The 27,921-nt window shown below is 42.6% G+C and overlaps 4 protein-coding genes across 6 annotated transcripts in view; 2 read left to right on the forward strand and 2 right to left on the reverse strand.

The window, feature by feature from the left end:
• Window positions 1-1,610, reverse strand: part of mnat1 (MNAT1 component of CDK activating kinase) — a 34,463-nt gene extending 32,853 nt beyond the window's left edge. Inside the window, exon 1 of the mRNA XM_056394437.1 lies at window positions 1,592-1,610. Coding sequence (XP_056250412.1) covers window positions 1,592-1,601 — 10 coding nt within the window. The 5' untranslated portion in view covers window positions 1,602-1,610. The remainder of the gene's footprint in view (window positions 1-1,591) is intronic.
• On the forward strand, window positions 26-14,806 carry six4a (SIX homeobox 4a). Of its 2 annotated transcripts, XR_008829437.1 has the most exons (4): window positions 26-900; window positions 2,621-3,315; window positions 4,449-5,109; window positions 14,668-14,806. XR_008829437.1 is itself a non-coding variant. In XM_056394433.1 (3 exons), the coding sequence occupies exons 1-3, from the start codon at window positions 167-169 to the stop codon at window positions 5,054-5,056; spliced, it is 2,037 nt and encodes a 678-aa protein (XP_056250408.1). In that variant the 5' UTR covers window positions 26-166; the 3' UTR covers window positions 5,057-6,181. The 2 variants fall into 2 exon arrangements, 1 of the variants encoding a protein (XP_056250408.1); XM_056394433.1 differs by lacking the exon at window positions 14,668-14,806 and having other exon boundaries at window positions 4,449-6,181.
• LOC130180732 (uncharacterized) lies at window positions 6,242-26,849 on the reverse strand. Of its 2 annotated transcripts, XM_056394442.1 has the most exons (5): window positions 26,189-26,849; window positions 23,349-23,422; window positions 8,572-8,680; window positions 7,795-7,997; window positions 6,242-7,231 (listed from the first exon to the last, which is right to left on the reverse strand). In XM_056394442.1, the coding sequence occupies exons 2-5, from the start codon at window positions 23,350-23,352 to the stop codon at window positions 7,059-7,061; spliced, it is 489 nt and encodes a 162-aa protein (XP_056250417.1). In that variant the 5' UTR covers window positions 23,353-23,422; window positions 26,189-26,849; the 3' UTR covers window positions 6,242-7,058. The 2 variants fall into 2 exon arrangements, with proteins under 2 accessions (XP_056250417.1, XP_056250416.1); XM_056394441.1 differs by lacking the exons at window positions 23,349-23,422; window positions 26,189-26,849 and adding an exon at window positions 10,702-11,092.
• LOC130180731 (homeobox protein six1b) lies at window positions 12,970-15,373 on the forward strand. The gene is made up of 2 exons (XM_056394440.1): window positions 12,970-13,860; window positions 14,668-15,373. The coding sequence occupies exons 1-2, from the start codon at window positions 13,301-13,303 to the stop codon at window positions 14,960-14,962; spliced, it is 855 nt and encodes a 284-aa protein (XP_056250415.1). The 5' UTR covers window positions 12,970-13,300; the 3' UTR covers window positions 14,963-15,373.
• Window positions 26,850-27,921: the final 1,072 nt, after the last annotated feature.

The following is a 27,921-nucleotide window of genomic DNA, read 5'->3' on the forward strand; positions in this document are numbered from 1 at the left end:
CCTTCCAGCTCCAGTCCCCGCAGAGTAAAAGTCACGTTGGAAGGAAAAGGGGAGAGAGATATCTACTTACAGCTGCTGTCAGATATCCGATCGCATTCGCATGGCGCGGAGGTAACCTGATCGAGCTGGGAGGAGTGACTTTACCAGGGAAGGCTTGAACAAAAAAATGTCTTCTTCTTCTGCCGGAGAAGTCACAACAGCAAATGACATCAAGAGGGAAAATGTGAAGGAGGTGGATAAGCGGGAGTGCATCAAGTTTGTGGCGCTGGACGCGGCGGAGTTGTCCATGGAGCGCACGACTCCCAACACGGACGCGGTGCGCACGGAGCTCTTGGTGAGCGCCGCTTCCTCTCTGGCTTTCTCCCCGGAGCAAGTGGCGTGTGTCTGCGAGGCTTTGCAGCAGGGAGGCAATGTGGACCGGCTGGCCAGGTTCCTGTGGTCCCTGCCACAGAGTGACCTGCTACGCGGCAACGAAAGCATCCTAAAAGCCCAAGCCCTCGTTGCTTTCCACCAGGCTCGGTATCAGGAGCTGTACAGTATTTTGGAGAACCACAGTTTCAGTCCGTCCAACCACACCTTTCTGCAAGATCTGTGGTACAAGGCCCGGTACACAGAGGCGGAGAAGGCGCGGGGGAGACCCCTGGGCGCCGTAGACAAGTACCGGATCCGGAGAAAGTACCCTCTCCCCAGGACTATCTGGGACGGCGAGGAGACTGTGTATTGTTTCAAGGAGAGGTCTCGAAACGCGCTGAAGGATCTGTATAATCAGAATAGGTACCCCTCTCCTGCCGAGAAAAGAAATCTCGCCAAGATTACAGGACTCTCCTTGACCCAGGTCAGCAACTGGTTCAAAAACAGGAGACAGAGAGACAGAAACCCGTCCGAGGCACAATCAAAAAGGTGAGGCAACACAAGGAACAATCGACGCATTTTAATCTTCATTTGAACCAGATTATTGAAATATTTCCCTGTGCGTAAAAGGCGCATTAAAACACACTCAGGCTAATTTTAACAAAGTATTTCAAATCCTTTTTCCATGGACGGACGCCTAGTTTATAACCATTCACACTTCAGTCAGTGACTGACAGTGGCCAGTGTATTTCATAATCTCCCGTCGGACTCACTTATAAGACCTGACAATGTGAATCCTTAACTGTTTATTATTAACAAACGAAAAAAGTGTGCGTAAAAGGGTTTGGAGCACGCTTTTAATGTTTTGAAATATGAAGCGGTTGCCTTTCAGATCCGGTTTCAAGTGTGTTGGTGCTATGGGGCATGGAAACCATAAGCAACGAAAAGTCATAGTAACTTCACTTCACACACTCCGGTGCCCTGGCTGTCAGACACACAGTTTAACTTTGATGGAACTATTCAATAGGCGACATGAAAAGTTACTTTAATCTCGTGTATTAATAATGTGTGAAGATGTGCACAAACACGCACATACATACGCTCTAGCGCGTGCGTATGTCCCCAGCCCAACATAAATCATTTTCATAATCACATTTCTTTTTTTCCCTCTCTCTCTCCCTCTGAACGAATAGGATCCCACGGGCTCAAAACTCTTCCACATAAAGAGACTGAATTTTACCTTCTTTCATGTTTCCCTCTCTGTGAACAAAGCTGACGCACACCTGGTGGAGGTGACCCCTCTGTCTCTCCCTTTCTCTCTCTCTCTCTCTCTCTGTCTCTCTTACACACAAACATACACACACAAGCGCGAACGAACACACACAAACCATCGTACACTGCCTTCAGATCCCGACTACAATTATTCCGACACGGTGTTTTAATATGTTTATAACCTGTGGATATTTTCAACAAACTTAATCGTCCCACACTTGCAGTAACTAGTGTCTTGCTTTATATCTTTTCCTGGAAGTGGGGGGTTTGGATGTTTGAGTGTGTGTGCTCGGGGGAGGAGGGGGTGGGCGGTGCAGCTGTTTTAATCAGTCTTTTAACATGGGGGAGTGGGGGGGGGGGGGGGTTAAAAACAAAATCTAACAGCTACATTCATATTGTTTTATTTTTAAGACTGTGGTGGCTTCTTGAAAACGGAAAGAGAAAGATTTTAATTTACATTTGAAATCGAGGAGGGAGGAGGGGGTGGGGACGGGGGCAGAAAGAAATCGTTTCAGCCATTTGTTCTGTCAGGCCATCAGCTCTGGCATTTTGTCACAGCAGAATTTATAGCGCCAAATGGTTGCACGGTTGTTGATGTTGGTTGGTTGTTGTGAGTGCAGCTCTCTCCATGAGGTAAGCCAGGGCTACACATTCACAAACACAGCCTGCTCTTCAAAGCTGTGTAATAACACACCGACAAATGTGACTGCCTGCTCTGGGTTAAAGGCAAGATGTGGGTGGAAAGGAAATAAACGCCATTATACTGGTTTATGCTCTCTAATTGTAACAGTGCTGCAGAGTGTGTCCTCTTTCCCGAAAAACTACACAAAGGGAGGAAGAAGCACTTAATGTCTATATCAGGGGCTTAAACTTTTTTCAGTCTTATTCCATTTGGATTAAAGTCAGTTTATAACTATAATTAACCACCAATGATGATTTCTTTTCCTTGTTTTGTGACACACCATTTGTCATCTTTTTCTGCCTGTTTCTTTCACAGTGAATCTGATGGAAACCACAGCACAGAGGACGAGTCTAGTAAAGGCCAGGAGGAGTTGTCACCCCGGCCCCTCTCTAACTCCTCAGATGGGGTGATCACCCATGGGATTCAAACAGGACCTCTGGACAGTGGGGTGGTCATCCAACAGATCGGGGACATCAAGATGCCCCCTGGATCCACAAGTGGCGGTCTCTACAACGGAAGCCTAGTGACCAGTAACACCTCTTCCACCGTGTTTCACAATGGTGGCTCGTCTTACCTCCACACACCTGGAAACATCCTCTTCAACGGGCTCAATTTGGGCATCCAGCCCTTGGCCTTCAACCCTCTGAGGCCGTCTGGAGGGGTATTGCTGGGGGGCTCTGGAGTGGACATGCAGATGCAGACAGGGCAGGAGAAGGGACTGGGCAGTTCTGCTGAGGACTCCAGCCTGCAGTACACGTCCTACTCTGGCTGTGTGAATGGAGCCGAGGTGAAGCTGGAGGGGCTTCACACCATGGCCGCCCAGAACGGGGGCTCCTCTGTGCTGACATTCAGCTCCTCGTCAGGTGCGCTGCAGCTGGGTGGCTACAGTCTGGTCCAGGTACCGAGTGGAGTCTCTGACAGCGATGGCAGCTCATTACTCAACAGCGATGTAGGTCTTCCTCCCCTGCAGCTCTCCTCTGCCTCCTCCGCCTCGACAATCCCACAACAAGGTGGGTACAGGAAGTGATTTGTTATTCAGCTTACATACTACTTTACTTAGAATAAGTTTAACTGTAATGTTTACTTGAGAAAGGGTATTACAGCATAATGAAGTAAATATGAGCAACAATGACACAATCAAATATTACAGTATTTTTAACCCAGAGACTTATGACTGATCATGCTTTAATTCTTAATAAGGAGGGGAAGATATTGACTAATAATGGGGATATGATGCTGATACATTTAGAGGCATTCACTTACTCATTAATCTGTCAGGTGGTCTAAAGTAATGCCGTTAGATTATTGCAGCCTTTAAGACCAAGAAAAGACAGAAATAAGCTCTGCCATAGTATTAGGATCTTATGTCACAAAATAAAAGTGGTATCCTTATGTCTCCCGGCTTCATAGCAGGTCAGTGGTGCTCTTTACCCTCCTTAAATGTTCCAGTGCAATGCTGCACGTCCCTGGTAGTTTGTCAACAGATCCCTACTACGTCCACCCAATATATCCAAGCAGCTTTATTCTTGGCTTGTCTGCGTTTGGGCCGTAGCCTAAAGGGCTGATACTACACATAACACAGAGCAGAAGAAACAGGGAAGGGCCCCACATTCACACACTCACACACACACACACACACACACACACACACACACACACACACACACACACACACACACACACACACACACACACACACAAGAGGTGGTCCTTTGAAAACCCCAGAGATGGATAAAAACAAGTTCTGAAGTCACCATCACTCATCATCATTGCGCTCTTGATCTGCAGAGCAGGGAGGCGGAGCAATACGTTTCAGACAATCAGAGGCCACGAAACGCACTAACAGGGAATAAACCACAACAGCACTTACTTTGACAGAAAGCAGAGAATCTACACCAGGATGAATTATAAGGAAAAACAGAAAATTGCAGCTTTCTGTTGAGTTCTGGCAGGCTCCTGCATTTGTTCTCAGGGGCACTGTGGGGTCAAGCTTAAAGAGCACCAAGTGTGTGAGACATACAACAGCAATTTTGGGGCCAAGGCCTGCTCTTAATGAAATATATAGTACTGTGAGGAATGAGAAGGGGATCTATACTGGAGGTAGAGATACTGCATGTATTGATTTGTCATTGTATAACCACAGGTACCATGCCTCTGAACAATGTAGCAGTGAGTTCCTCCAACGACGACTCGTTCCAGCAGCAGGACAAGCTGACCATGACGTCTCTGCACCACAGCACAGTCCTCTACAGCATGAGCAACGCCGGCCAGCCATCCATCAAGAAGGAGCCTCTGGAGGGCGGTGTCTACTCTTCGTACCACCACGGTCTTCACCTGGACCCCAGTGGTCAGATCAGCTACACCACCCCCAACTCAGAAGACGCTCCATCTAGCCAAGGTCCCGCCTCGACCACCGAGGTCCCCGCCGTTACCTCTTCCAGCCCTGAGCCGGAGGTCTACACCACCCTGACCGTCAGCACGCCCCTGATGGCCCAAACGGACCCGAGCAACCACCACCTCCAGTCCACAGAGTATCTTGGGAGCCACGAGGTCCGGGGGCCTCCGCCCTCGCACCTGATGGGCTCTGGCATGAACAGCGACTACATGAACCTTTCAGAGAACAAGGTGGACGTCTCAGGAGGCGTGAATGAGATGGTGCGGGCGATGTGTGGGGAGATGGAGGCCGTGGAGGGGAAGGAGCTAGCCAAACTACAGACAGTGCAGATGGATGAGGACATGGCTGACCTTTAACCTTAAACCAGTCTCCTCGCAGAAGCACTCGTGTCCTCCCGAGCAGTGATATGGTGAATCTTTACCTTTGTGTGAGCGTGTGTGTGTGTGTGTGTGTGTTTTTTTTTTACCATTCATTTCCTTGATGTTAAATTATTTGTGTTCATTTGACTTTTTACAATGCACTCTAGTCAGACGGGAGCCCTGTGGGTGGGCATTATCAGTTTATCATAAAGATTTTTAAAAGAAAATCAAAAAAAAAACTATGACATGTTTTTAAAAGCCCCGTTCGTAAGATGAAACATTACGACTGTTTGGTGCAAACAGAAGAAGTCGCTGTATGTGTTTGAGCCATGATTTAAATGTGCATTTTTATAGACAACACCTGCTACTTCCTGTTGAGTGGATTTGATCTGCAGAAGCAGGTGCTGGAATGCCTCGAGTCATGTGACCAGGATGTTCCTCCAAACTAAATGCGTCATCTGGCTCAAACCAAAAAGGTCATTCGGTAGGGGGGAAGAGGGAGAGAGCCTCTGTGAAAATGATCAGTTAAACAGCGACAGCTTGACTGAAGGACTGCACACACACACACACACAGAATAATAGGTTGTTAAGACGCAAGAAAGACAGAAAAAGTGTCCTTCAGTAAGCACCTTAAATTCTCTGATTGCCTCTCAAGTCACTGCAAAAACCCTGATTTTGTGCGTTATATCACACCAAATGAACTCGGAGTGTTGAGTATGGGACTAGAGTTAAAGACGAATGTGCCTTTCTGCTACTTAAAAATACACAATGGCATTGGTCTGTTTTTGGCATTTGCACTAACCACGATGACATCACAATGTACAAGCAGCCCTCATGTCGGAGGGTGTGTCATGTGCAGCAACAACAACAAACGCGCACTATTTCAGCAATGACACCTGTGTCGAGCCTCATCATCAACCTGTGAGACCAAGATACGAGCGATGATCGAAAGGTCACGCTGTCGGTTCACATGCCGTCCATCATGTTGTTTATAACGCTGCAACTCATAGTATGTTATCTAGATGTGATGATGCTATAGTATATCGTGTTTCATTTTGATGTGTCTCTCCAAATGTCAGTAATCATGAATGATATTTTTCTATAAAGCCAGATGCAAACATCTACAGTGTGTATGCTTTTTGAAAACGTATAAGGAACAAAGGGACAGGAGTTAGAAGTGAATAAGAGGACAAATCTGTTTTATTGTTTTTATATAGTCCCACCTTTAAACCGGAGAGGGATTGTAATAATTTCTCTTTGCATGGCGTCATAATGTTTTGGACACTAGTGCCTTTTACTTTTTTTTTTCTTTTTGTGAATAATCAGTTGTAGCTGTTGCGTTTGGTGTGCAGGCAGGAGCTTCAGAGATTTACCACCGCCGCCCGCCGCCGCCGTCTCTGGAACACTTGTTGGGTGTCAGATGAGGGAAAGAAAAGAGAGAATGTAGAGCCCATTTGTCAAGTGTGTCCGGTGCGTTTCACAACAGGAGCCGAATTCCTCGCTGTCATACATGACCATAATAGCACATTTCAGCCTCACAGCCAAGTCAGACCACGCACATGTATCAGTGCATCACATGTCTTCATACTAGAGGACTGGTAACACTTTAATTTGTCAGGATTTATGACATGATCCCATCAATTTGAATGGACATTTCAGTGAAAGTATCCTCAGTGCTTTAATGTAAAAATACCAAAAATGAATCGTGGGCAAATAGTAAACTGATGGTCATTTATTTTGTTTTTTGTTTTGTTTGTTTTTTTGTTTTTTTTTTATCTTAGTTTGAATGATATATTTGTTATCTGAAATTATGTGAATGTATTTTTCTAAATCTCCATACTGCAATAAAAGTTTATATTTATAAAAACATAAAACAGACATTTTTAATCCTTTCTAACACATTTAGTTTCAAGATGACTGAGGAAATTAAGGACTGATCTCTGAGGGTTTTTGAGATTTTAGGGATATAACATGTAAATTACAGACAAAAAGCACATGTCTATGTAGGCAAACCTTGAGGATGGGGGGTGGGGGGGTGGTGGTGGTGGTGGTGGTGGTGGTGGCATGCAGTAATCCAGCAAGCCTGGCGCTGCTCTCTGCAAACCTGCAGTGATCGTTTGCACATGCCTGGCAACCTGGAGTTCATTAGCCCTCCTTTTCTCATCTCAGCCCCTGTAATTCAAATAAACAGCAACGAGATTTCCAGAGGTAAAGCTCTTTTTGGGTGGGGGGTCTGCAGCTCCCCACAGCTCAGTCCAATCCAATGGTTTTTTTTCCCCGAGCGAAGGCCGAACAACCCCCCCTGCTTTAACATGTGGAAGAATGAATCTGAGGCGCTGTCACTCACAGACACTGAGTCTCTATCCAGAAAAGAGCCTGAACTCCTCTCACGGCTTGAGGGGATTCTCTGTCAATTCATGAATTTCCACCCAAGGCTCGTTCACTCAGTGGGCACCCGACCAAACCAGCGCAGAGAGATAAGATGGAGGCAAAGTTTGACAAATGGACGAACAGCGGGGGATTTTATTTTATTCACAGAGTGTCTGCGGTGAATTATAGGAGTTGTCCTCTCAGCGGATCCTGGCTGGAGGAGTTATATATGATCTAACTGATGACCTAAATAAACAGAGGCTGTTTGTCTGTGCTCACTGTTGAGGCACAGAGAGAGGGAGAAGAAAAAATGGGAGAGACTAGCGGGAAAGGGAGGGCGAGACAGGCTGCCGGGATAAAGTTACCTGTGCACAGGTGACCTCGTCGCCATGGGCAGTGGATTAGCTGATTGTTAGGTATCAGGTAACTCCTCCTGTAATATTGAAGAGGGTGAAAACAGCTTTGTTGGAGCGCAGAACAATATCCCATTCGCAGCAGGAGCCCAAGGTCTGTGGGTCTCACGGGGAGGGGGCCACAGAAAACTCCAAATTCCACCTTTGTATTGTGCCTATAAATTAGACAGGGAAAGCAGCATTATTGTGGCCTCACAGAAGATGTGTGGTGCATTTTCCATGGGGACTCGACACAGTTAGTTGCTGAATTTTTACATTTTACAGCTCTCTTTATGTGTGAAAATTGGGACATCCCCATATCTAAGTGGGGGATCATTTCTGTCCACAATTTCAAACATGCAACATAAAACATACTTGGGTGCGCAGTAAAAAAAAAAAAGAAAAAAAAAAGAGGGAACTCCCCCAGAACTCTGGCCTTATTAAAAACACTGACCTCTGATCTTTCAGATGGTTTCAAAGCTGACATTTAATGCTGCGCAGCAGACTGCAAGCCATATGTAACATGACCTGGGGAGAACGGTACTCCACTGCTCCACGTCCCACTAATGAGAGGGCAAGGGTCAGTGGGTACCAGCCTGCTCGTACAGACCCACCACTACTGGCCAAGTAGTTCCCTGTCCAGAAACAAAGTCTACTGTTGGCTCTAACCAGGCTGTGGGAAGTAGGTGGTGTTTATGGACCATGGATGGGAAATAAACGTCCTCGATCCTTGTAGAGTTTTTTTTTTACCTCTTTATTTGTTGCTTGGCAGAGTAGAAGGTATGTGCACATGTCTGCTCCATCATCCAGTGTGGTAAGGGGAAGATGCAACCAGCATGATTCACCAGTTTGTTCTGGACTACAAGGACAGAAAAAACATAAGTCATGAGGACAGTTTTAAGTGTGCATGTGTTTGTGTTTCTAAGTGTGTGTGTGTGTGTGTGTGTGTGTGTGTGTGTGTGTGTGTGTGCGTGCATGCACGCACACACACACACACACACATACACACCCACACCCACACCCACACACACAGTGGCAGCAGCTGGGAGGCAGCATCATGGCCACACCACAGTGGTCAAACGGTATTTCCCAAAGAGAAAAACACCACTTTGTAACAGGAGTAGAGCAGATGAGGCCTGACATGACCAGTGAAGACCATGGACACACACACACACACACACACACACACACACACACACACACACACACACACACACAACACACACACACACACACCTGCCCTTTAACTACCTGAAAGCTAAAACTTTATTTGCTAAAACACTAATAACATCTCCTCCATCAGGAGTCACATTTTGACATGATCGCATCGCCATGGCGCCCCCTCCCTGCCAGCAGGCTCACATGGCCGCTGCACGTCACGTTTAAATCCTTCCTTTTGTTTGTTTATGTGTTTGTCTGCCCGCCTGCTTTGTTTACATACTCCTGCCCCGCAGCCAAATAACAATACTAATACTGATTACAATAATTTCCCTAAAATAAATGTCCTCATCTATATTCCCGGGCCTTGTTCACCGAGCAGAGCACTGTAAAAGCCGAGGCCGTAATTGCATATTTGTGGAGGTGGTCCTCTGAGGAAATGCGTAAATGATTTTGATGGGGGGGTGGAGGCATGAGGGGGGGTCGCTAACCCCAGTGCACTTGTACCAGGTCTAATTTTCCAACATGACAGGAAACTCTGTTAAGCTGATAATTGCAGCTCCAATTTCATTTAACTCACTCATGTCAACAGTTGTGTTTTGTTTTGAGAGAAGGAGCTGCCTTTTCTTTTTTTTTCACTGCCTCTCACTTCACTAAATAAATCCCTTTAACTCTTAATTACAGACACATTGAGGATCATCTTGGATTCACAGTAAACTATAAATCAATCACAAACTATTGATTAGATTAATTGTAATGTCGATAAATATACAGTTAGTCAAATGTAAACTAAAAAAAGACAATTGCAATGTTTTGCAGTTTTCTTACAATTAATTAATTAAATTAATAAATAAATACATTTACTAAAACAAGCCTCCCCATTAAATTGATGCAAACGACGTTTAATGTCGTTTAAATAAATTCTTCTTTTTTAAATATTTTTTCAGTGTAGTGACAAGATTTCAATTGAGTGTCACTAAAGTCACCCCCACCAAAAAACTCAAAGCAAACGTCCCCCCACCCTGGGAACTAAATCTAACATTTTTTCACTTGATTTAAACAGTATCGGCTTTGTTCCAGTCGATACAGCTGAAATAGCACTTTGGATTTAGATAGAGTGAAAACCATCTGTTCAGTGAGCTAGTGGTAGTTTCGATTTTCCTCCATATTTTCAAAAAAATAAACCCTCCAATAGGAAACACAAGTCTTTTTTTTTGATGATGACATTTTTATGAAGTGTTTTCTGCTGTTTTGAGTTGATCCCTTTTCCTTCTCTCATTCTCTCCCTCTGGCCTGGAGTGTGACAGTTAGATCTGATGTCCTTTTTCCCCACCAGTGCGTGTAACAGATTACACAGTAATGTGGTAGATACTGCTGCTATCAACAAGGTAATTAATAAGGAGATGCTGATTCAATAAGCACACAGGCCCACGCGCCTCCATCCCGCGGAGGCCTGTACCTCACATTAAAGCAGTTTAAAGAGAAATGAAAAAAAAGTTTATTTTTCGGAGTGAAAACAGTCTGACTCATTTGAGATTTTTCCGGAAAATTGTGATTTCACTTCGGAGCATCCAGGATATCTATAGCAGCCCTGAACCTACAGGAGAGGAGCTGTGGGGTTTGTTCCATGCAGGAGTCAGTTTTAGGGAGTAAAAGTCTGGAAAGAGAATAAGGAGAATCCCTGCTCGTTCAGAAAAGAAGCAAAGGAGTGATCGCACTAACCTATGTATTGCATTACTTGTCGGGGTATGAGGAGCCCAGCACTGGCCGTGGCAGAGGCGGAGGCAGGCGGAGAGTCCACATCTTGAAATAATCTCGCCCCCCGGGCTGCTCGGGTTAAAGGAGGAGGCGCGGCGCAATGTGGTAGAGATATTAGAGAAACCCGAGAGCCGCTCATCAGACAGCTCATTTACTGAAGCACTGAGGTTTTACACAGCTACAGACCCCGAGCTGAAGTGGCCTGAGAGCCTGTGTGTCCACCAAGGATATAGACCTCCAGCTCCAAACCCACAGCAGGAGCCACTATTTCAGCCTGGTTCAGCAGCATGAGTGTTTATAGCCTGTACTGCATAAATAAAACAAGAAGATTATTGTTTTGTTTTTTTTAACTGTTAGTTTTCAAAATAAAGGTTAAAAATGATAGAAAGTGTTCAAAAATGCACGTTAATCTTATTGTTGTGGTTTTTATAGCCAAAGTTTAATTTCAGCACAGTGAGATACATGAGAACCAATCAGGAGGGAATCGGATGGTTAGATATATTTTCTAATAAAACCTAAAAAAAATAATGTAATAAAAGTTGGACATATGAAGTTTTATATTGAACTCTGAAATAATCTGGTCTATAATCAAACCTACGGTCTTTCTGCCTGCATTAAAACGTTCATCTTTTCAGTATCCTGAACATACGCCCACATTCCCAAATATTGGAGATTTTTTAATTAAAAAACATCGTTTTCGAATTTATTTGTCCACAAAAACCTTGAAGGTTAAATTATAAATACAGGATATTCAATCAGAGCAGATTTGTCTGTTTTTTTTCCTCTGGCTTCTGTTGCCACAAAAACAAAAGTTCAAAGCATTTTATCTTCCTAGTAAAATGCCTTTATGAAGGGGTCATCTCCTCAAGACGCTTTGTGTGAATTTGTTGACGTTAAATATTATTTTCTCGGGCGCAATCTTGTTCTTTGACATATTGAGGGGGAGTTTAGTTTCAGACTTTAGTGCAGATAAAGAAACGTGATCTATATGGCTCAAACCAACAACTGCACCACCAAGAACCACTGTCGCAGAGAACTCATTTACTAATGGATTGGTTTAGTGTTTCACCCCACAGAAAACACTGGAGCCAGTGCGGTGCCCGTCTAATCCCTGAAATATAAATGTAGGCTACGGGGTAAGAAGGGGCTCTTCAGAAAACACGTGATGATGGAGGAAACACGCAAGAAATGGCAAATATAAGGGGCGAGGGGGCCTGTTACATATGTATGGGAGATTCATTTAAAACTCAAACAAGTTGGGGTCTTCAGTGCGAGGAATTTGCCAACTGAATCTCACCAATAAACAAAATTGCAGCTTTACATGAAGAGTCTAAATATGTAGAGGTCTAAATTCTGAAACTCTTTTAAGCTCCCAGTTTGTGGCAGGTGTTGGAAATATGTGAGCTACTGAATTTGTGAATCTTGAAGGTGTTTGTCAAATTGTCTAACAAGTTTAGACCATGTGGCATTTCATATCAGCCTCTCTCAAACCCCCCCCCCCCCCCCCCCCCCCCCCCCCACACACACACACACACACACACTGAAGTGGCTGATTTCCTACTAGTGGTCTATGGCCCATAACACATTTGGCAGGTAGTATAGGTTCCTCATATAAAAGACGTGCGTAATAGTACGCAAGGACCCAACTATCATAGGAACTTATTAAATTATATCACCTCATAAAATAAACGGCTTCGGTAATTAATAGACTATGAAAGGTGGGAATACAACAAAACGTCCAATCTGAATGTAATTAAGGTGGTGGGCGTCAACCACAATCAGCTGCAATGGTTAAAGAAAAAAAAAGGGTGTTTGACAATAAAGACCTTCAGCTGGAGAACAAAAAAAAGAAAAAATGTATTTTTGTTGAAGTATTGTTTAAAGAACACACTCACGAGTTTATTACTGCTCAGTTATATGTTGGTCGTGAAGATGTTTCAGCCTTTAAAGTGGATAAACTTTCCTCCACACATGAAAAAGCTGTGTGTTTTTGTGGGTTCACCCTCCACTGACTGTGACTGCTGATATGGAGATGCAGTGTGCGGTTTGCCCCACGTGGGAAGCCCGTATACACACCATTATAGAAGATGTATATTCAGAACATGTTAATAAGGCTTTTTTTAAGAGGTCTGCAATAATTGATTAGTGTTTAGGTGCTGCTCTGCTCCCTCAGCTGAAGCGGGAGTGGGACTGTGGGGGCGGGAGGTGGAAGCGCTCCTATTTCAGCCCCTGACGCACTGCCTCTGGGGAGGAAACGGAGCTGCAAACTCAGTCCTGCTCTGCTGTACAGGGTGCAGGGCAGAGGGAGAGCCAATCACCGAAACGCACAGGCTCCCTTTAAGCCTGACATATCTCCAGCAGGAACAAATTGTCCCAACAATCAACATCCCAATCTGCTGCGCGCATCAGGGGCTGCAGTGGAGTGGATAGCCTATAGGCCTGAGCTGCGCGGAAGGATTGCGCTGGATTGCATCGCGACAAGAAAGTAGAAACACACAGAAATAAACAACAGCTATTCGTTTTGGATACCAACGTCCTGGGCGGAGGAGTGAGCTCGGACATCATGTCTATATTACCGTCTTTCGGGTTTACGCAGGAGCAAGTGGCGTGCGTTTGCGAGGTGTTGCAGCAGGGAGGAAACCTGGAGAGGCTCGGCCGCTTCCTGTGGTCTCTGCCCGCTTGCGATCACCTCCACAAGAACGAAAGCGTCCTCAAAGCCAAGGCGGTGGTGGCCTTTCACCGGGGGAACTTCAGGGAGCTCTACAAGATCCTGGAGAGCCACCAGTTTTCTCCGCACAACCACCCGAAGCTGCAGCAGCTGTGGCTGAAGGCGCACTACGTGGAGGCGGAGAAGCTGCGCGGCCGGCCGCTCGGAGCTGTAGGGAAGTACCGGGTGCGGAGGAAATTCCCGCTGCCCCGCACAATATGGGACGGCGAAGAGACAAGCTACTGCTTCAAGGAGAAGTCCAGGGGAGTCCTGAGAGAGTGGTACACGCATAACCCCTATCCGTCCCCGCGGGAAAAGAGAGAGCTGGCCGAGGCCACAGGACTGACCACCACGCAGGTCAGCAACTGGTTCAAAAACAGACGGCAGAGAGACAGAGCCGCAGAGGCGAAGGAGAGGTACGTTAGCCCGGCGCCGCCTCGGTGCTGCTTGTGATTTCTATGTTTTTGTTCACATCTTTTCAACAGTAAAATCACGTCACCGAAATGTGGCCACAAGCGATCACAGTTATAAGAACGTGGATCAGTGGAAAGTGGCAAAAATTCATGGCAGAGAGAAGTGACAACACAGGGAGAGAAATGGAAGAGTGTGTGATGTGGGAATAATTTCATTTCAGACAGAAGCTTGAATTTCCACGTTTCAGCGCTGTCCTGATAACAGTGATGGTGGTAAACAGTAGCGTGTCGTTGACAAATGATGCACCTTTCTCCAGAAACATCTGACTTGTTTCAACATGAATTATAAGCGACACAGGTCTGAAATATCCGGCCACGGACATGCAAATAATCTGCTGTGCTATTTATTAATGATGGAAAAATACAGAAAGCAACATGGCCACATTGTAGGAGAAGAGTGTAGCTACTTTTGAGATAGGTGTTAGAGGTGAAGATGGGATACAGAATAAAACCCACGAAACACACTTTGTTTACATCAGTCAAATATCATCCAACAAAAGAGTAAAACACAACTAACTAAATATAAAACTGCACCAAAAGGGAAAATCTAAACATCTGTGTAGTTTGTCTTCGAGGCCAAGGCCTGTTAAATTTTTGTGTTACTGTAAATCAATCATGGCTGCCTCTTCTATTGTTTTTAGATATATTTTCTTTTACCTTCCTAATGTTTCTTACGGGCCTAACTAACACACTGATCTAATGCCATCTTCTTCCATATTTCTAATATTTTCCCCTTGCTGTCATTTTCAGAGAGAACAGTGAAAACAACAACGCAGGCGGCAACAAACAGAACCAGCTGTCCCCGCTGGACGGAGGAAAGTCTCTCATGTCCAGCTCGGAGGACGAGTTTTCTCCACCTCAGAGTCCCGACCAGAACTCAGCGCTTTTGCTCCAGGGCAACATGAGCCACCCCGGGGCCTCCGCTTACCCCATGTCCGGCCTGGGGGGCCCACAGCCGGTGCACGGCATGCACGGACACCCGCACCAACTGCAGGACTCCTTGTTGGGACCTCTAACCTCCAGTCTTGTGGATTTGGGCTCTTAAAGAGGCTGCCAGATTATTCTATTTTACAAAAACAAAAAGCAGAAAAAAAAGAAGACTGATAAGTGTATCAGATTGAGTACATGTATGAAATAACACTATAGTAGCCTACCTTATAATATAGACTGACTTGTCTGTCGTTAAATTTGGTTAGAACAAAATTCCTTTATGCGCTTAACCTGTATATCCCCCCTGACAGGAGCTTTTCTGACCTCCTGCACACGAAAACACACAAACAGGACCTGTCTGAAACTCTTAACTCAACGAAACACTTACATGGACTGCCCATTTGCTTAATTTATGATATTTTGTTAAGATAACTAAAGAATTATAGGAACCTCCTGCGATGGAAACTAAGAGGTAACGTTTTCATTAGAGTCATGGTAATTAGTTTCCAATAAAACAAAAGTAACACATTTGTCTCTGTGTTATTTGTGTATTTGGAGAAAAAGAAAAAAAATAGCCTGTAGACAATAATGTGCGGAATGTGTCCTGTCGATCCTGGCCCTCAAAACCTGCGCCACGCTACCACATGAACCGGAAGGATAATCTGACAGTTTATTAATTCACCGTGAAGTGGAGGAAAGAACCTAATAGATTTTCTTATTTTCTTATTTTTATTTTTATTTTTTTGGTGTCGTCCTATTTAATGATGTTTCTGCCTGCTGCTTGAAATGATGAATGTGTCCTTTAAAAATGATAAATTACATGCAAAATTGCCTACAAGCGATGAAATCTTCAGTGGTGGGATATGAATCTCTATCAGCAATATTCTGAGTCATAATGGAGTGGAGATTAAAGCCTGCTCTACGAGTTCTTTGGTTTTTAACAATAATAACTCAGAACATATTATTCAAAGGGAAATTTAATTATACCAGTGTGAGTCAACATCAGCAGCTGTCTGTCAGGAGCCTGTTGTGTACACACGAACCAGCTTTTGGTTCCTTTGAATATCGTGTCAGTTCTATGACACACGTTTGGCTGAAAGAGAGAGTTTTTTTTTTTCTTTCTCGTTTTCGTCATTTTTAGCTGCACTGCTGCGGATCATTGGCTTTTTGTTGCCGTGTTTTCTTTGCTCTCTCTGAGAGTTTGTTCTGTCGGTTCCGGGCCATGGGAAAGAGACACCACTCAACCTCTACCAGCTCTGGATCCTCTGACAAAACATGGGCAAACATCCCATATACATATACATATATATACACACATATATATATATATATATATATATATATATATATATGTTTATATATATAAAGAAAAGTTTAATTATCAGTGCCTAATGACATCAATATAGATGCCCTATAAACAAAACAAAACAAAACAAAACAAAACAAAACAAAATTATATGGGCTTTAATATCAGATTAAAGACTTATAATTGCTAAAGAAAAAAATGTGATATTAGCAGAAACTCCCACTGTTATAGACATCATCATAATAATCCTCATGATAAATATAATAATAATAACAAATAAAAATAATAACATTCACAAAACCAATAACGACAATAATAATAATAACAATAATAATGATAACAATAATAAAAAAGTAATAGTAGTAAATAATAATAAACTGAGGGAGGACAGAATATGAGAACATGGTGGCCTGAAAGCAGGAATCTGGTGAGGACAGCTCTCTTGCCCCCTCTCCTCCCCACCACCCCCCCCCCCACCACACTCTCTTTGGGCTCATGTCAGGGTAAATTGTTTTGAGCAGAGAGCACCGAGGATTTCCTGAGCATAATCTGAAACAGTCGCTGCTAGCATTACTGCCTGATTGCGAAGATTGCAGGGCTGCAGCGCCCCGGTTTCAGCGGAGGGACCTTGAGGTATTCTGCATCCCAGAGGCCTCTCTCTCTCTCTCTCTCTCTCTCTCTCTCCCTCCCTCTCTCCTTCTTACTCTCTCAGCCCCTCAGGTCTACTAAAAACACCAGGGCTGTGCTCCCCATCTATCACCCACAGCTTTCCATATGGTTGTGTTTGAGTGATATGCCTGTCTGGCTGTCCTCAGCAGACCCTCCATCAGCAGGGTTTTGGTCAGTGTGTCTTATTTTCACATTTTCAATCTAATATGTGAGAATCAGTAGTGGGGTACGTATTCACATCATTTACTGAAGTAAAAGTAGCAGTGCCACACAATAAAACTACTCCATGACATGTAAAAATCCTGAATTTCTTTTCAGTTAAATAAAGTACAAAGTATTAGCAGATAAATTTACCGTAAGTATTGAAAGTGAAATATTATGCAGAATGCCTTATGTCAGTGTTTTATTATTAATGCTGGATCATTGTGACAGATGCATTAACGTGTTTGCCTTTTAATGTTGTAGTTGAGCAAAGTGAAGCCTTTTTGTGCTACTGGTTGCTTAAACTATTACAATTCATCCCATTTTATTAACTGATCAGATTTCTTATTTTTATCTAAAGTTTTAATCTGCAAAGCTGTTAGATGAATGTAGTGGAGTAGAGAGGGAATGTAGCATCAATTGGAAATACCCAAGTACAAACACTTTAAAATCATATTTAAAGACATTGAACACTTGGTTTTAAATCTTATGGATTTCTGTTTAGGAAGAAATGCCCATAAGTAAACAAAAAACAAAGTTCAGAGTTTTACTTAACAAACATTCAACAAATGCAAATATGAGAAAACGGCCCCACAACCTTCGTCAGATCTTGATTCAAACGTTGCAGGATTGTAAATGGTGCAATGACAAATCAATATGTGACATAGTGTTTTTCCATCTGAGCCTTATCACTTCAAACCAGTGAGGAGCAGAAATTTCTCAGGTGGAAAAAAACAAAACCTTTTCTAATTCAAACAGTAAATTGTGTGTTCTCATCACTTACATTAAGAAGATTGGGAAATATACATTTTTGGGGCTTGTCATTTCTGTACTCATGTAGCTGGACTACTATACAGCACAGATGAGAATACATAACATTTTAATTGCAAGTAGAAAATATGAAGAATGTAATTATAAAACGGCACCGAAACATGTGATATATGTATATTATCAGTATATTTTTATAAAATAAAATAAAAACACTGTAGATAATTATTTTTAATTTGATTTTTACTCTAAGACCTTTGGTTTTAAGTCGCACTGTAAACAGAACAATTGTACTTTTGAAGCATCAAATTAACAACATCAAGGGAGGTTTTTACAATAGAGAATTTTGCACTGTCACTTGTTGTAGCACAGGACAATCTGATCTACTGAAAATACAAAGATATGACAATGATTTAACCTGTATGTACATATATAAATATATTAATATATAAATATTCATTTTAATAGTCTATAACTAAGAATCATCATAGTGTTGCTCAAATGTGACACTCAGCAGAGGTCAGCAGAGAGCAGAGGTTCTGCAGATCATATATAATTCTGACCACAGCAGGTGCCTCACACTCTTGGCACACGGTGTGGCTAAATATTCACAAATTAACAAACAGGTGATCACAAAGCCACAAAAGTGACTCCTCATACCTGTTAATCTAATGACAACATGTCCAGAAGGGTAGAGACACAGCAAGGATTAAACAGGCTCTAAGTCACCTTCAGGATGTGCAAGAGACTAAAATCAATCCAACACGGAAACTCTGACAGTGCTTTTAATCAAGCTCCAATCCCTCGCTTCCGAAATCCAGATGGACAAACTCCGCATTCATAAATCTATCCACCGTATCCGCCGCACAGTGCGTCTTCCTCTCTCATATCAGCCATGCAACAAGTGCAAGAGGGAGGCATGCTCCAGGCTATAGACTAGATGACAAAAGCTGGACGTAACGTCAGCATAAAGCAGGCCTGTGCCAGTAACAACAGCTGCTGATGGCAAACAGAGTGCAAGTCATCAAAAGGGCATTTCATTTGTCATAGGCGTAAGTGGCAGTGGCTCTAAATCAACAGCAGGAAGGGCCCTGACGTGTGCAAATAAACATGGAGAGAAGCCCGCATGAGCCTGCGCCGCCTGCCCTCAGCTGGGTTAATGTTTTCTCTGGCATCAGAGTCGGCGTACATCTCCTATAAGGACTGAATCCAAAGCCGAGGAACTTTTGGTTGAGTAGCCCTTCCATGGTCTGGTGCCTGCAGGTAGCTTCACCCCACATGGGAGCCGGGTGTGAGACAGTCCCAGGTATCCATAACCACAGGCTGTATGAGGGGTGTGTGTCAAGAAGGGGGGTGGGGGTGGGGGGCAGGCGGGTGATGAGGGACAAAAGGATCTTTTCAGGTCTGCCTCAGAGGGGTGGGGGTGGAGGAGAGATTTTCTTACCAATGATGCATGGATCTGACAGTGTTCCTGCCTGGCCGTACCCACAGGCAGATGCAGGCCGTGTGTATGTGTATGTGTGTTTGTGAGTGTGTATGACTGTGTGTGTGTGTGTGTGTGTGTGTGTGTGTGTGTGTGTGTGTGTGTGTGTGTGTGTGTGTGTGTGTGGGCTTGTGCATACTGATGTTCACCAGACTCGGAGCGTGTGTGTATCTGAGCCAACAAAACTGAATATATGTAAAGCTCATAAAACATTTCCTAGATGGCAGAGGCGAGCATTTGTTATGTTTCTGTGACATAAGAGTGTAAAGGTCAGAGAGATTATTCTACGCTGCCTTCAAAAAAAAAAAAGTTCATTATACTGATGCAGGAGCTGCGAGCCAAAGATAGCTTCCCCTCACGAGAGTAGGAAGCCATTCAGGAAGCTCCTATGTGACAGAGCTGAAAGAAATATTTATCTCTTTCTTCCAGTGGGATGAGTGATGTATGACCCAGGGTTCAGACACGAGGAGGAGGAGACTCTGCAGACGATCCCTAACCATTAAGGTGTTAAATAGCATGTTCTGTGTCAAATAAAGGACAGCATCATATACCTGATGAAAGGGGGGGGATTTTCTAATATATTACAAGAGGAGAAGACGGAGGACAAGATAAGGCGTGTGCGTGTCTACGAAAGAAGACTTGTATAAAAGAAATGTGGCCAGAAGGCAGAGGCTCATATAACAAACCCTTTCCTGAGACAAGACTCAGCTCTGGCTGCTGAGAATCAGATATCTGTATTTTTGGAGCTCGGAGAGAAACGTGATATTGGCATTAGTCTCATGTTTTTGATCAGGAAAGTGACTTCAGTCTGGGATGTTTTTGGAATACTTTTGGGAGGATTTAACAGATTTTGGTTAATGTTAGTTTCAGCCTTTTGAAGCCAAATTAAAACAGATCCACATGCTATCCAGTGCACGTTCAATGTAAATATTTTTCCACGTGGACGACAGGATGCGCAGACGCTTTATGAAGGAAAGACAAAGGAAAAACTACATTAACAGGGAGACACCTTAAAGCAGGTGTACACAGTGCTACAACGTCCTACACACAAGCAGTAGTGTTATAATTAAGTGGAAATAAAAACAGTGGTGTACGTATCCAATACAGGAAAAATAAAAAACTAATCTCTCTTAAACTGCCCTCAAAGAAAATATTACTGATGTTCATGTGAGAAAAGCTGTAATTGTTTAATCTCATTTAAAGGTTATTACTGGTGTACTGATGATGTTGTTTTTATTATCAACAAACCCATTTAAAAGATCAAAAATAATAATATGTTAGTGTGTCTCTCAGGACTTTCCCGTCCCGTTTGTGGCAGAAGATGTAAATGACGAATATATTTCATTTATTTAAGAAGGCTCGGCCATTTTCTGTGACAGCTGGGCAATGTAGAGTTTCACAAATGTTACTCAAACATGAGTAAATAATTAATTTGTAAGGACAATGGTGTGAAGTCAAAAAAAAAAATTAGAGAGGGAATGCAGTGCAACAGTGCGGCTCCTTTATGTGTTTTAATAGTCTCAGTTTTGCCTCTTTAAAAGGTTTAGAGGAAACATGTCAAAATACAAAAACTGAAAACCAGACAGAAAATAAGGGGTCCAAACAAAATAAAGTTAAACTACTCTTTTCCTTGGATGACGGACTGACTGACTGTAAATGTCTCTGTAACTCTTCATTTGCTGATGCTCATGGAAACAAAACGTGCACTTTGTTTTGGTTGTGGTGAAGTACGTCAGTAAGACTAACTCGAAGGACGAGTCTGGTGATATTCTGTAACAAGTCCCACAAAAAGACCCAAAACAACAATAAATCTCTCCCATTGTCTGTGTGTCCAAAGCTTGATACACATTATTCCCCTGAGCCACAGAGCTCCACTGTTGTCCCGAAACGATTACAAACACAACAATGAGCCACACCACTGCGCTGGCTGACATGTTCACTAGTGCTCATCAATCCACTGCTGGAATTAGTCCCCAACACTTGCTCTATTTTCTTCTGTTTGAGTAACATTTGCCAAAAACTACAGTGCTCAGCTGTTTAAGGACATTACTTAGCCTTCTAAAAAACAAACAAACTATATGTTTTTGAGTTGTTTTTAAAGATTTATGTCTCAGTATAGGAACAAATGGACTTGCAGCTGAAGTCAAACAGAATCAAGAGTTAGCTTTTGTATTTTTATCGGCTTTGTTGACAATAAGAAAAATATAAAACTGCACCAGATTTGTCCTTTAAAGTAGATTGACTGACTTTGAAAATATAAAATACATATTCAAAACAAAATTTCAGCAATTCAGCGCAGGGAGGCACTGAGCATACATCGGCCTTCACGGGACCTTTAAAAGAAACCGCCATAATGTCGGGGTTTAATATCATATTGTGGGCACTATTTCACAATTAATAATTGATAGTTCAGCAGACTGTCACCACTCTGATGCTCGTTGTTCTGCTTTTACATCCAGCCAAGACCGATCCATGGGTCTAAACACAGACACATCACCGCCCAGGGCTCAAGGGGTTTTTGGGGAGGAGCAGCGGTGGCAGACACAACAAGAGGAAGTGGTATGGGATATGGGATAATGAAATCTACCTCACACTCCCGAGGGGCATCACCTCACCTTTCCTGGGGCTCACAAATAGCTCAAGTAACAAGCCCCCCCCCCCCCCCCCCCCCCCCCACACACACACACACACACACACACACACACACATGATCCACACCCCCGCTGTGCCCAAACCACACCACAGCTACTCTCCACCAGGACCCTGCAGCTATGTGCAGTTTGTACTTTGTTTGCCAACGTTGGAGTGACAGCAGCCTGAATCTGAGCTGCCATCTTGCTCCCCTCGCCCTTCATCTTCATACTGCAGAGCGGGATAAAATACCCCTCTTGGTTCCACGCAGAAAAAAGAAAAAAAAGAAAAAGAAAAACATTCAGGAAATGAAAGTTGTAACACGATCCTCTGTGTGCCAAACGTCTCCCTGAGCAGGGACAAAAGGCCCAGAGAAAAGCTGCTGGCCCTATTTTAGCCTGCAGATGATAGAAGAACAGGGAAGGGTGGTGAGGAGAGGGTAAACACGGAGGAGGAGAAGAAAAGAGGCATACAATTATGATGAGTGAAAAATTAGAAATCAGGAGTGGGGATGAGCCGAAACTATTTCCTCAGACAGTGAAAGAGGAGGAGGAGGAGGGGGTGGGGGGTGGGGGGTGCGGGTTCTGCAATGATGAACTCGTCTGTGCAGAAACTGGAGTGCTCCTGCAGCCCTCTGTGCGCAGAGCCCCACATCCCTCAGATATGCATGCACCAAGCAAAATAAACTTCCCATTCCGGCCCTGCAGTATGTTTTCCAGCGGGCCTCTCCTGAGAGAAAGCCTTCATGACTCCTCATTGAGTGCTTATGGTCCAGTCGAGTGTGTCCAAGATGAGGGCAGAGAGAGAGAGAGATAATTTAGATGTTTCACGGCAAAGTGTGAAAAAGCCTAGCCCTGATGTTTATGAATGATCCTGTAAGAGGGAAAAAGAGGTAGTAAAGAGAGTAAACTTTCTCTCCCTGCTGTTTGGTGAAAGCACTTTTTCTTTTTCTTCTCTCTAACCACTTGTATGCCATGGCTGATCACCAGATCATCCTGGAAGCAGAGGGAGGGGGAAATGCTCCACTGGTCCTCTCACTGCTGACTGGTGCATTTGCGGCATGGTGTCAGCGGCCGGTGGTAATTACCAGGCTCTCTCTGAGTTACCGCTACACCAACGTGCCACCGGCTCTGGTATGCCAGCTAAGCTCTGTTATTAGGCACAGAGCTGCCACTGCACAGTAGGCGCTACTTCAGTAGTCAAAGAGTCTTTCTATCTATCTTGTCTGTCTACATAATGAATGATTGTTTTACTGCTGCACTGTAAAGTACAGGCCGGGGTGCTAAATTAGTAGGATATTTGTCATATGTGGGAAACGTGTTTATCATATGTGGCAGCTATAATTATGCACAGGAGAGTTGTCATCTCACTCTGCCAAAAGGACCGAAAAGCCTTTATCAAAGCTGCATTGGTACAGCTGGAAAACCTTTGGGTGTCACTTACCCATCAAAGAAGAACCCTTCTCATTGTCCTGTTGGCCGTGTCTTCAGTCAGACTTCTAGTTCCTGGAGAGAAACCTGAAGAGAAGTCACATATTTTTCTTGAAATCAGTGTCAGAGATTGAACAGTTACATTCAGCACACTCTGAAAGACACTTATGCGGTGTTGAGTTTACTCGCTTTATGTCATGTACATATATGAAAACTGACAGTAAGTAAAAACATTATAAAAAATATATTCATGAGTTTCTCAATGAATCTTGTAAAAAATGCTCAAAGTAAAACTCACACAATGAACATTTGATACAATCAGGTCAATACATTTGTCGAAACACATGCTATAAAAAAAAACAAATGATTGAGCAGTGTAACCGGTTATGAAATGATAAAACAATGTGGTACAGCACTGAATAACATTCACAAACCGAAAAAAGAAATCAAAATAGTTTCACTGCAAATGTTAGCTTCTTCAGTTGCTTTGGTATGTATCTCAAATGCAGAACTTTGAAACTGTGAAAACATCATGAGACTGTAATTTACAATAGTAGCCTAGTATAACTCTATATCAAGGAGCTCGTTTCATACAGTAATTGATTAAATTCCTGTTGTGTTTCTTGGTGATGATAAGCTTTTCATTGCCTCTTATGAAAAGGGTAGAAAAAGTTGATTTGTGGTTGTCACGTCTAAAGTTTTCACTATCTGCTGATGAGACAAAATAAATTACAAATTGTTCTTCATTATAAACGCATACCATCGGTTCTGATCTGTTTGTGGGTGCTACTGAGCTTTTGGAGCTGAAAACTACAGCAGGTTAAAAAAAAATAGAGCCCTTTTTATTCATTCAATATTTACACAAAATATTTACTGAAAGGAGGCAGATTTGAACCGAAACTGGGGTAAATCTGATATGGCCATGATGCCATAATGCCTCTAACACAAAGTGTTTTTTGAACCATGTCCTAAATAGTAAGAATATATGGCACTAAATATATGACAAACAATTTGATGTGGCAGAATAACCTTCAGACCGCTTGAAAATTCAGATTCTACAGCAATGATCAATTAATTCTATAATAAATACATATGAAGATGGATTGAGTAGATGCATCATCGTTACAAATTAATACAAAAATGATGAGTTTTCACATCCTTGATTTCTCAATGATGTTATTTTGTGAGATTAAAACGAGAAAGATAAAGGTCCTATAAAATCTCTACAACAAAACAGTCTGTCAAGCAATTCAGTTATTTAGTGGAAGTGTGGCAACATTATGAAGATGCTTTGCAAAGTCATGCAGGTAGTGTCACTGTGTGAGATAAGGATGAGCTGATAATTAGGCAGGTATTTTAGTTCATTGACACTTAGAGGTGGGCAAAGAACAAACTCAACAATAACTCAGAGGCTGAAGCCAAAGACGGAAGGAAGTAGATGATAATAGGATACGAGGTGAGGATGCGGACAAAAACCTTTCGATGCATTTCACTGTGCATGAGGTCTGAAGTTAACTACGGGTTCAGAAGATCGGCTGATGAGCCAGTTCTGACTTTCTGAAGCTTCAAGACAACAAGAGAAAGGCGATATTCTCTGCTTCACTTTCACTGCCTCCGAGTTTGTCAGGTTTATAACTATGACCCAAGAGCATGACTGAGAAAGGCTCAAGGTGCTGAACTTAAACTTGGCGACAGCTGCAGAAACTGGAGACCAGAGAGTTTAAATATAGACCCTTAAAATCCCAACTGGTACCCTTGCCCTGCTTCAACACTTTCTTACACATGTACATTCACACTCTCCACTCAGTAATGCTGTACCCTCATTTACACTTGGGTCAAAACTCGCTGGGAGTGTAACTGTGGTTTGTTTTGGTCAAAAACTTTATTTAAACTGTTCTTTTTTTCACAGTTGTAATTATTCTTTCTCTGGATGAACCAATCGCTCATTACACAGAGGACTGAGAAAAGCTGCTATTGGATGTAAAAAAAAAAAAACTTGTCTTCTGAGAGAAACCTCTGTTTTTATTTGAATAAAAACAGCCATTAAAAGTAATGCTCTCTGAGGCCTTTTAGTGCACATGGTTTATTATCTACTAATGCTCAGAAACAGGACTGAGGTCTCAAAGCCTGAGGCTGTAGAGCTCCACAGTTGTTTCCTTTATATCATGACTCGTGTGCACCATCTTGTGGCAAAGAGCCAATACTACAAATACAGATGTTTTAAAGTGAATGGTCTTTTTTTTCTTGAAAGTGAGTTATTTTTTGATCTACGAAAAACACTTTCATATTCATTAAAAATGTGAATTCTGCAGCTTATATGTGTGAGAGATGTGGGCACTGAGGGATACAAACAACAAAAAGATTTATTTTCATAGCATTTGAAAAGTTAGTCAATTTTTAAGGTTTATTTTCCCTGAGGATGATTGAATTTCAATAAGGTTTTTTAAAGAAAGGTAATGTACATAATTAATCCTTACAGCCACGTTTAACAAAGAGAAAGGTGCCTTCAAAAGGTTAAAAAAAAAAAAAAGTGGAAGAATTTTCAGTCTTGAAAAACTGCCTCTGTGTTTTACAGTAATTCTCTAGTTCAGTTTCAACAGATCCATTGTTGGTGTAAAGCAATATAAATAATTTAAGACTTCCATAAGAGGCCACAGGTTTTTAGTTCAGGAGGAAGGTGTTTAAATGTTCCTGAATGAGCTATGGAATAAATGAGAAAGACAGGTTTCCACTCATATCAGGATAAAACATTTAAAGGCTTATTTAGGCCGTGTCTTTCTTCAGTCACTGTCTCCATCTAGTGGCCAAATGCTGAACATCACTCACTGACCACTGAGAAATCACAACACTTACTCTATTTTCAGTCGGGGTTTCGGTTGTAACTTCTGGCACTTCTGTATTTACTCTTATCTCCATGACACCTGAGAAGTACAAAGCACCGAGTACTGACTTTTTAGTAGTAGAACTTATATTTTTACTCATATGGAGGCGTACATTTCAAATATGTTTTTACTCTGCAATGTAGATACAAAAACATCAGCTTATAAAATATAATGCATCAGTTGAATCTTACCAGTTGTATTTATATTGCAACATTTGGTCAAGAGTTGATTACCAACCAGGCAAAGTGGGAAACTGGCTTGGGACCCAAAACCGTTAGGGGCCCCAAGGAACCCAGGTTCCCAGTGAGCCAATTAGTTTGTGTTAATTTGATTATTTGCAAATTTGTTGGACAATAAAAACATAATCTAAAGCAAGGGCTTTAAGATGCATTTTACACTAACCTGATCTTGAGCTCCTGTCTTGTTTGTCACAAATGACATTCTGACTTGTCGTAGCAGGAAAAGCAAAGGTGTTATTAATAACATAAAAAAGGCAGCTGTGCCATTAAGTGTCCCAGGCAGCTATGACAGTGAAACATTGATTCATTCACACTTGTTGTTCTCCTACTGTGACATGTAAAGGCCTACACCTTTTACATTTCAGCTGATAGTATGTGTACGTGTTCCTAAATGAATTGTATCGTAACTTGGGGATGGGGAGTATAGGGACCAACAGAGCTCATTCTTGCACCAAGGCCCCTTAACAGATGAATCCACCCCTGCTTCTGGATCCACTACAATATTAAAATAGTTACATATATCAATAATTAATATTCTAAATAATGATAGGCCTATATATATTGGACATAACAGATTATATTACAGAAGACTTATTAAAGCCCACATAACATAGAGGAAAAACAATAAAATACATCTGAACATCAACAAGGGAAATCTTCAGTGATTACTTACTGAGACATATTTACATTTCACTGCTAACTTCAAATTAGAGTTTGAATACAGTCTCCTTGCTCCAGAGGCGTGTTTCTGAAATGTGGTTATTGTCGCTTCTTTAAGACTCACCAGTCTCTCACTTTGCCTCAGCACCGTCCATACCGTCTCTCTCTCTGCGAACACGACATGGACTGATCATATGTCCATCATATATTTGTTACAGGCGCCGAAACTAAGGCCACTTGTCTGCAGCAGCCTGGTGATATGAACACTGACTGACTTCACTTCGTACGAGGCGCGACTTGATTTACAGCAGAGCTAAACGGGGTCGATCAATCACCATTAGAGATCTCTCCTGTAGTTATAGGCCTAACCTGCAAAAAAAAAAAAAAAAAAAAAAAATCAGTATATGAATTAGTGGCGGTTCCACATGATCAATGAGTGGACCTAAAGGGATTTGGAAGATGGAGCAGCTATGAGTGTGCTGTATTGAATTTTGAGGTTTTTTTAACTGCTTGTATAGACCCTGCCTTGTGTCAAAGCTTCAGAAATAGCAGAGAATAGAAAGAGGTAGATTTAGGTTTAAATGCAGCAGCACAGATGGCAACTTTACCTCCAACTTTGTGGCAACAGTCTGAGGGAGGCCATTTCTTTTTTTATCATGAAAATGTCCCATTGATCTTGTTGCTGAATGGGACCACATCTCTGCAACCTTCTGAGAAGCAGTGAATACGTTACAGCAGCAAATAGACTTAATATATGGTCATTGTTTTATTAATTAAATCCAGTATCAATAGCACACTGAAATCC

This window comes from Seriola aureovittata, chromosome 13 (genome assembly GCF_021018895.1).
Source record: "Seriola aureovittata isolate HTS-2021-v1 ecotype China chromosome 13, ASM2101889v1, whole genome shotgun sequence".
NCBI classification, from domain to species: Eukaryota; Metazoa; Chordata; class Actinopteri; order Carangiformes; family Carangidae; genus Seriola; species Seriola aureovittata.

Coding starts and splice junctions, on each gene's coding strand:
- six4a (XM_056394433.1), top strand. CDS start 167: ATGTCTTCTTCTTCTGCCGGAGAAGTCACAACAGCAAATGACATCAAG. Junction 901..2,620: donor TCCGAGGCACAATCAAAAAG/GTGAGGCAACAC, acceptor TTTCTTTCACAG/TGAATCTGATGGAAACCACA. Junction 3,316..4,448: donor CTCGACAATCCCACAACAAG/GTGGGTACAGGA, acceptor GTATAACCACAG/GTACCATGCCTCTGAACAAT.
- LOC130180731 (XM_056394440.1), top strand. CDS start 13,301: ATGTCTATATTACCGTCTTTCGGGTTTACGCAGGAGCAAGTGGCGTGC. Junction 13,861..14,667: donor GCCGCAGAGGCGAAGGAGAG/GTACGTTAGCCC, acceptor TGTCATTTTCAG/AGAGAACAGTGAAAACAACA.
- LOC130180732 (XM_056394441.1), bottom strand. CDS start 10,888: ATGAGCTGTCTGATGAGCGGCTCTCGGGTTTCTCTAATATCTCTACCA. Junction 8,681..10,701: donor ACAAGTAATGCAATACATAG/GTTAGTGCGATC, acceptor CTGTCCTTGTAG/TCCAGAACAAACTGGTGAAT. Junction 7,232..7,794: donor ACGAGGTCACCTGTGCACAG/GTAACTTTATCC, acceptor TTTGAATTACAG/GGGCTGAGATGAGAAAAGGA.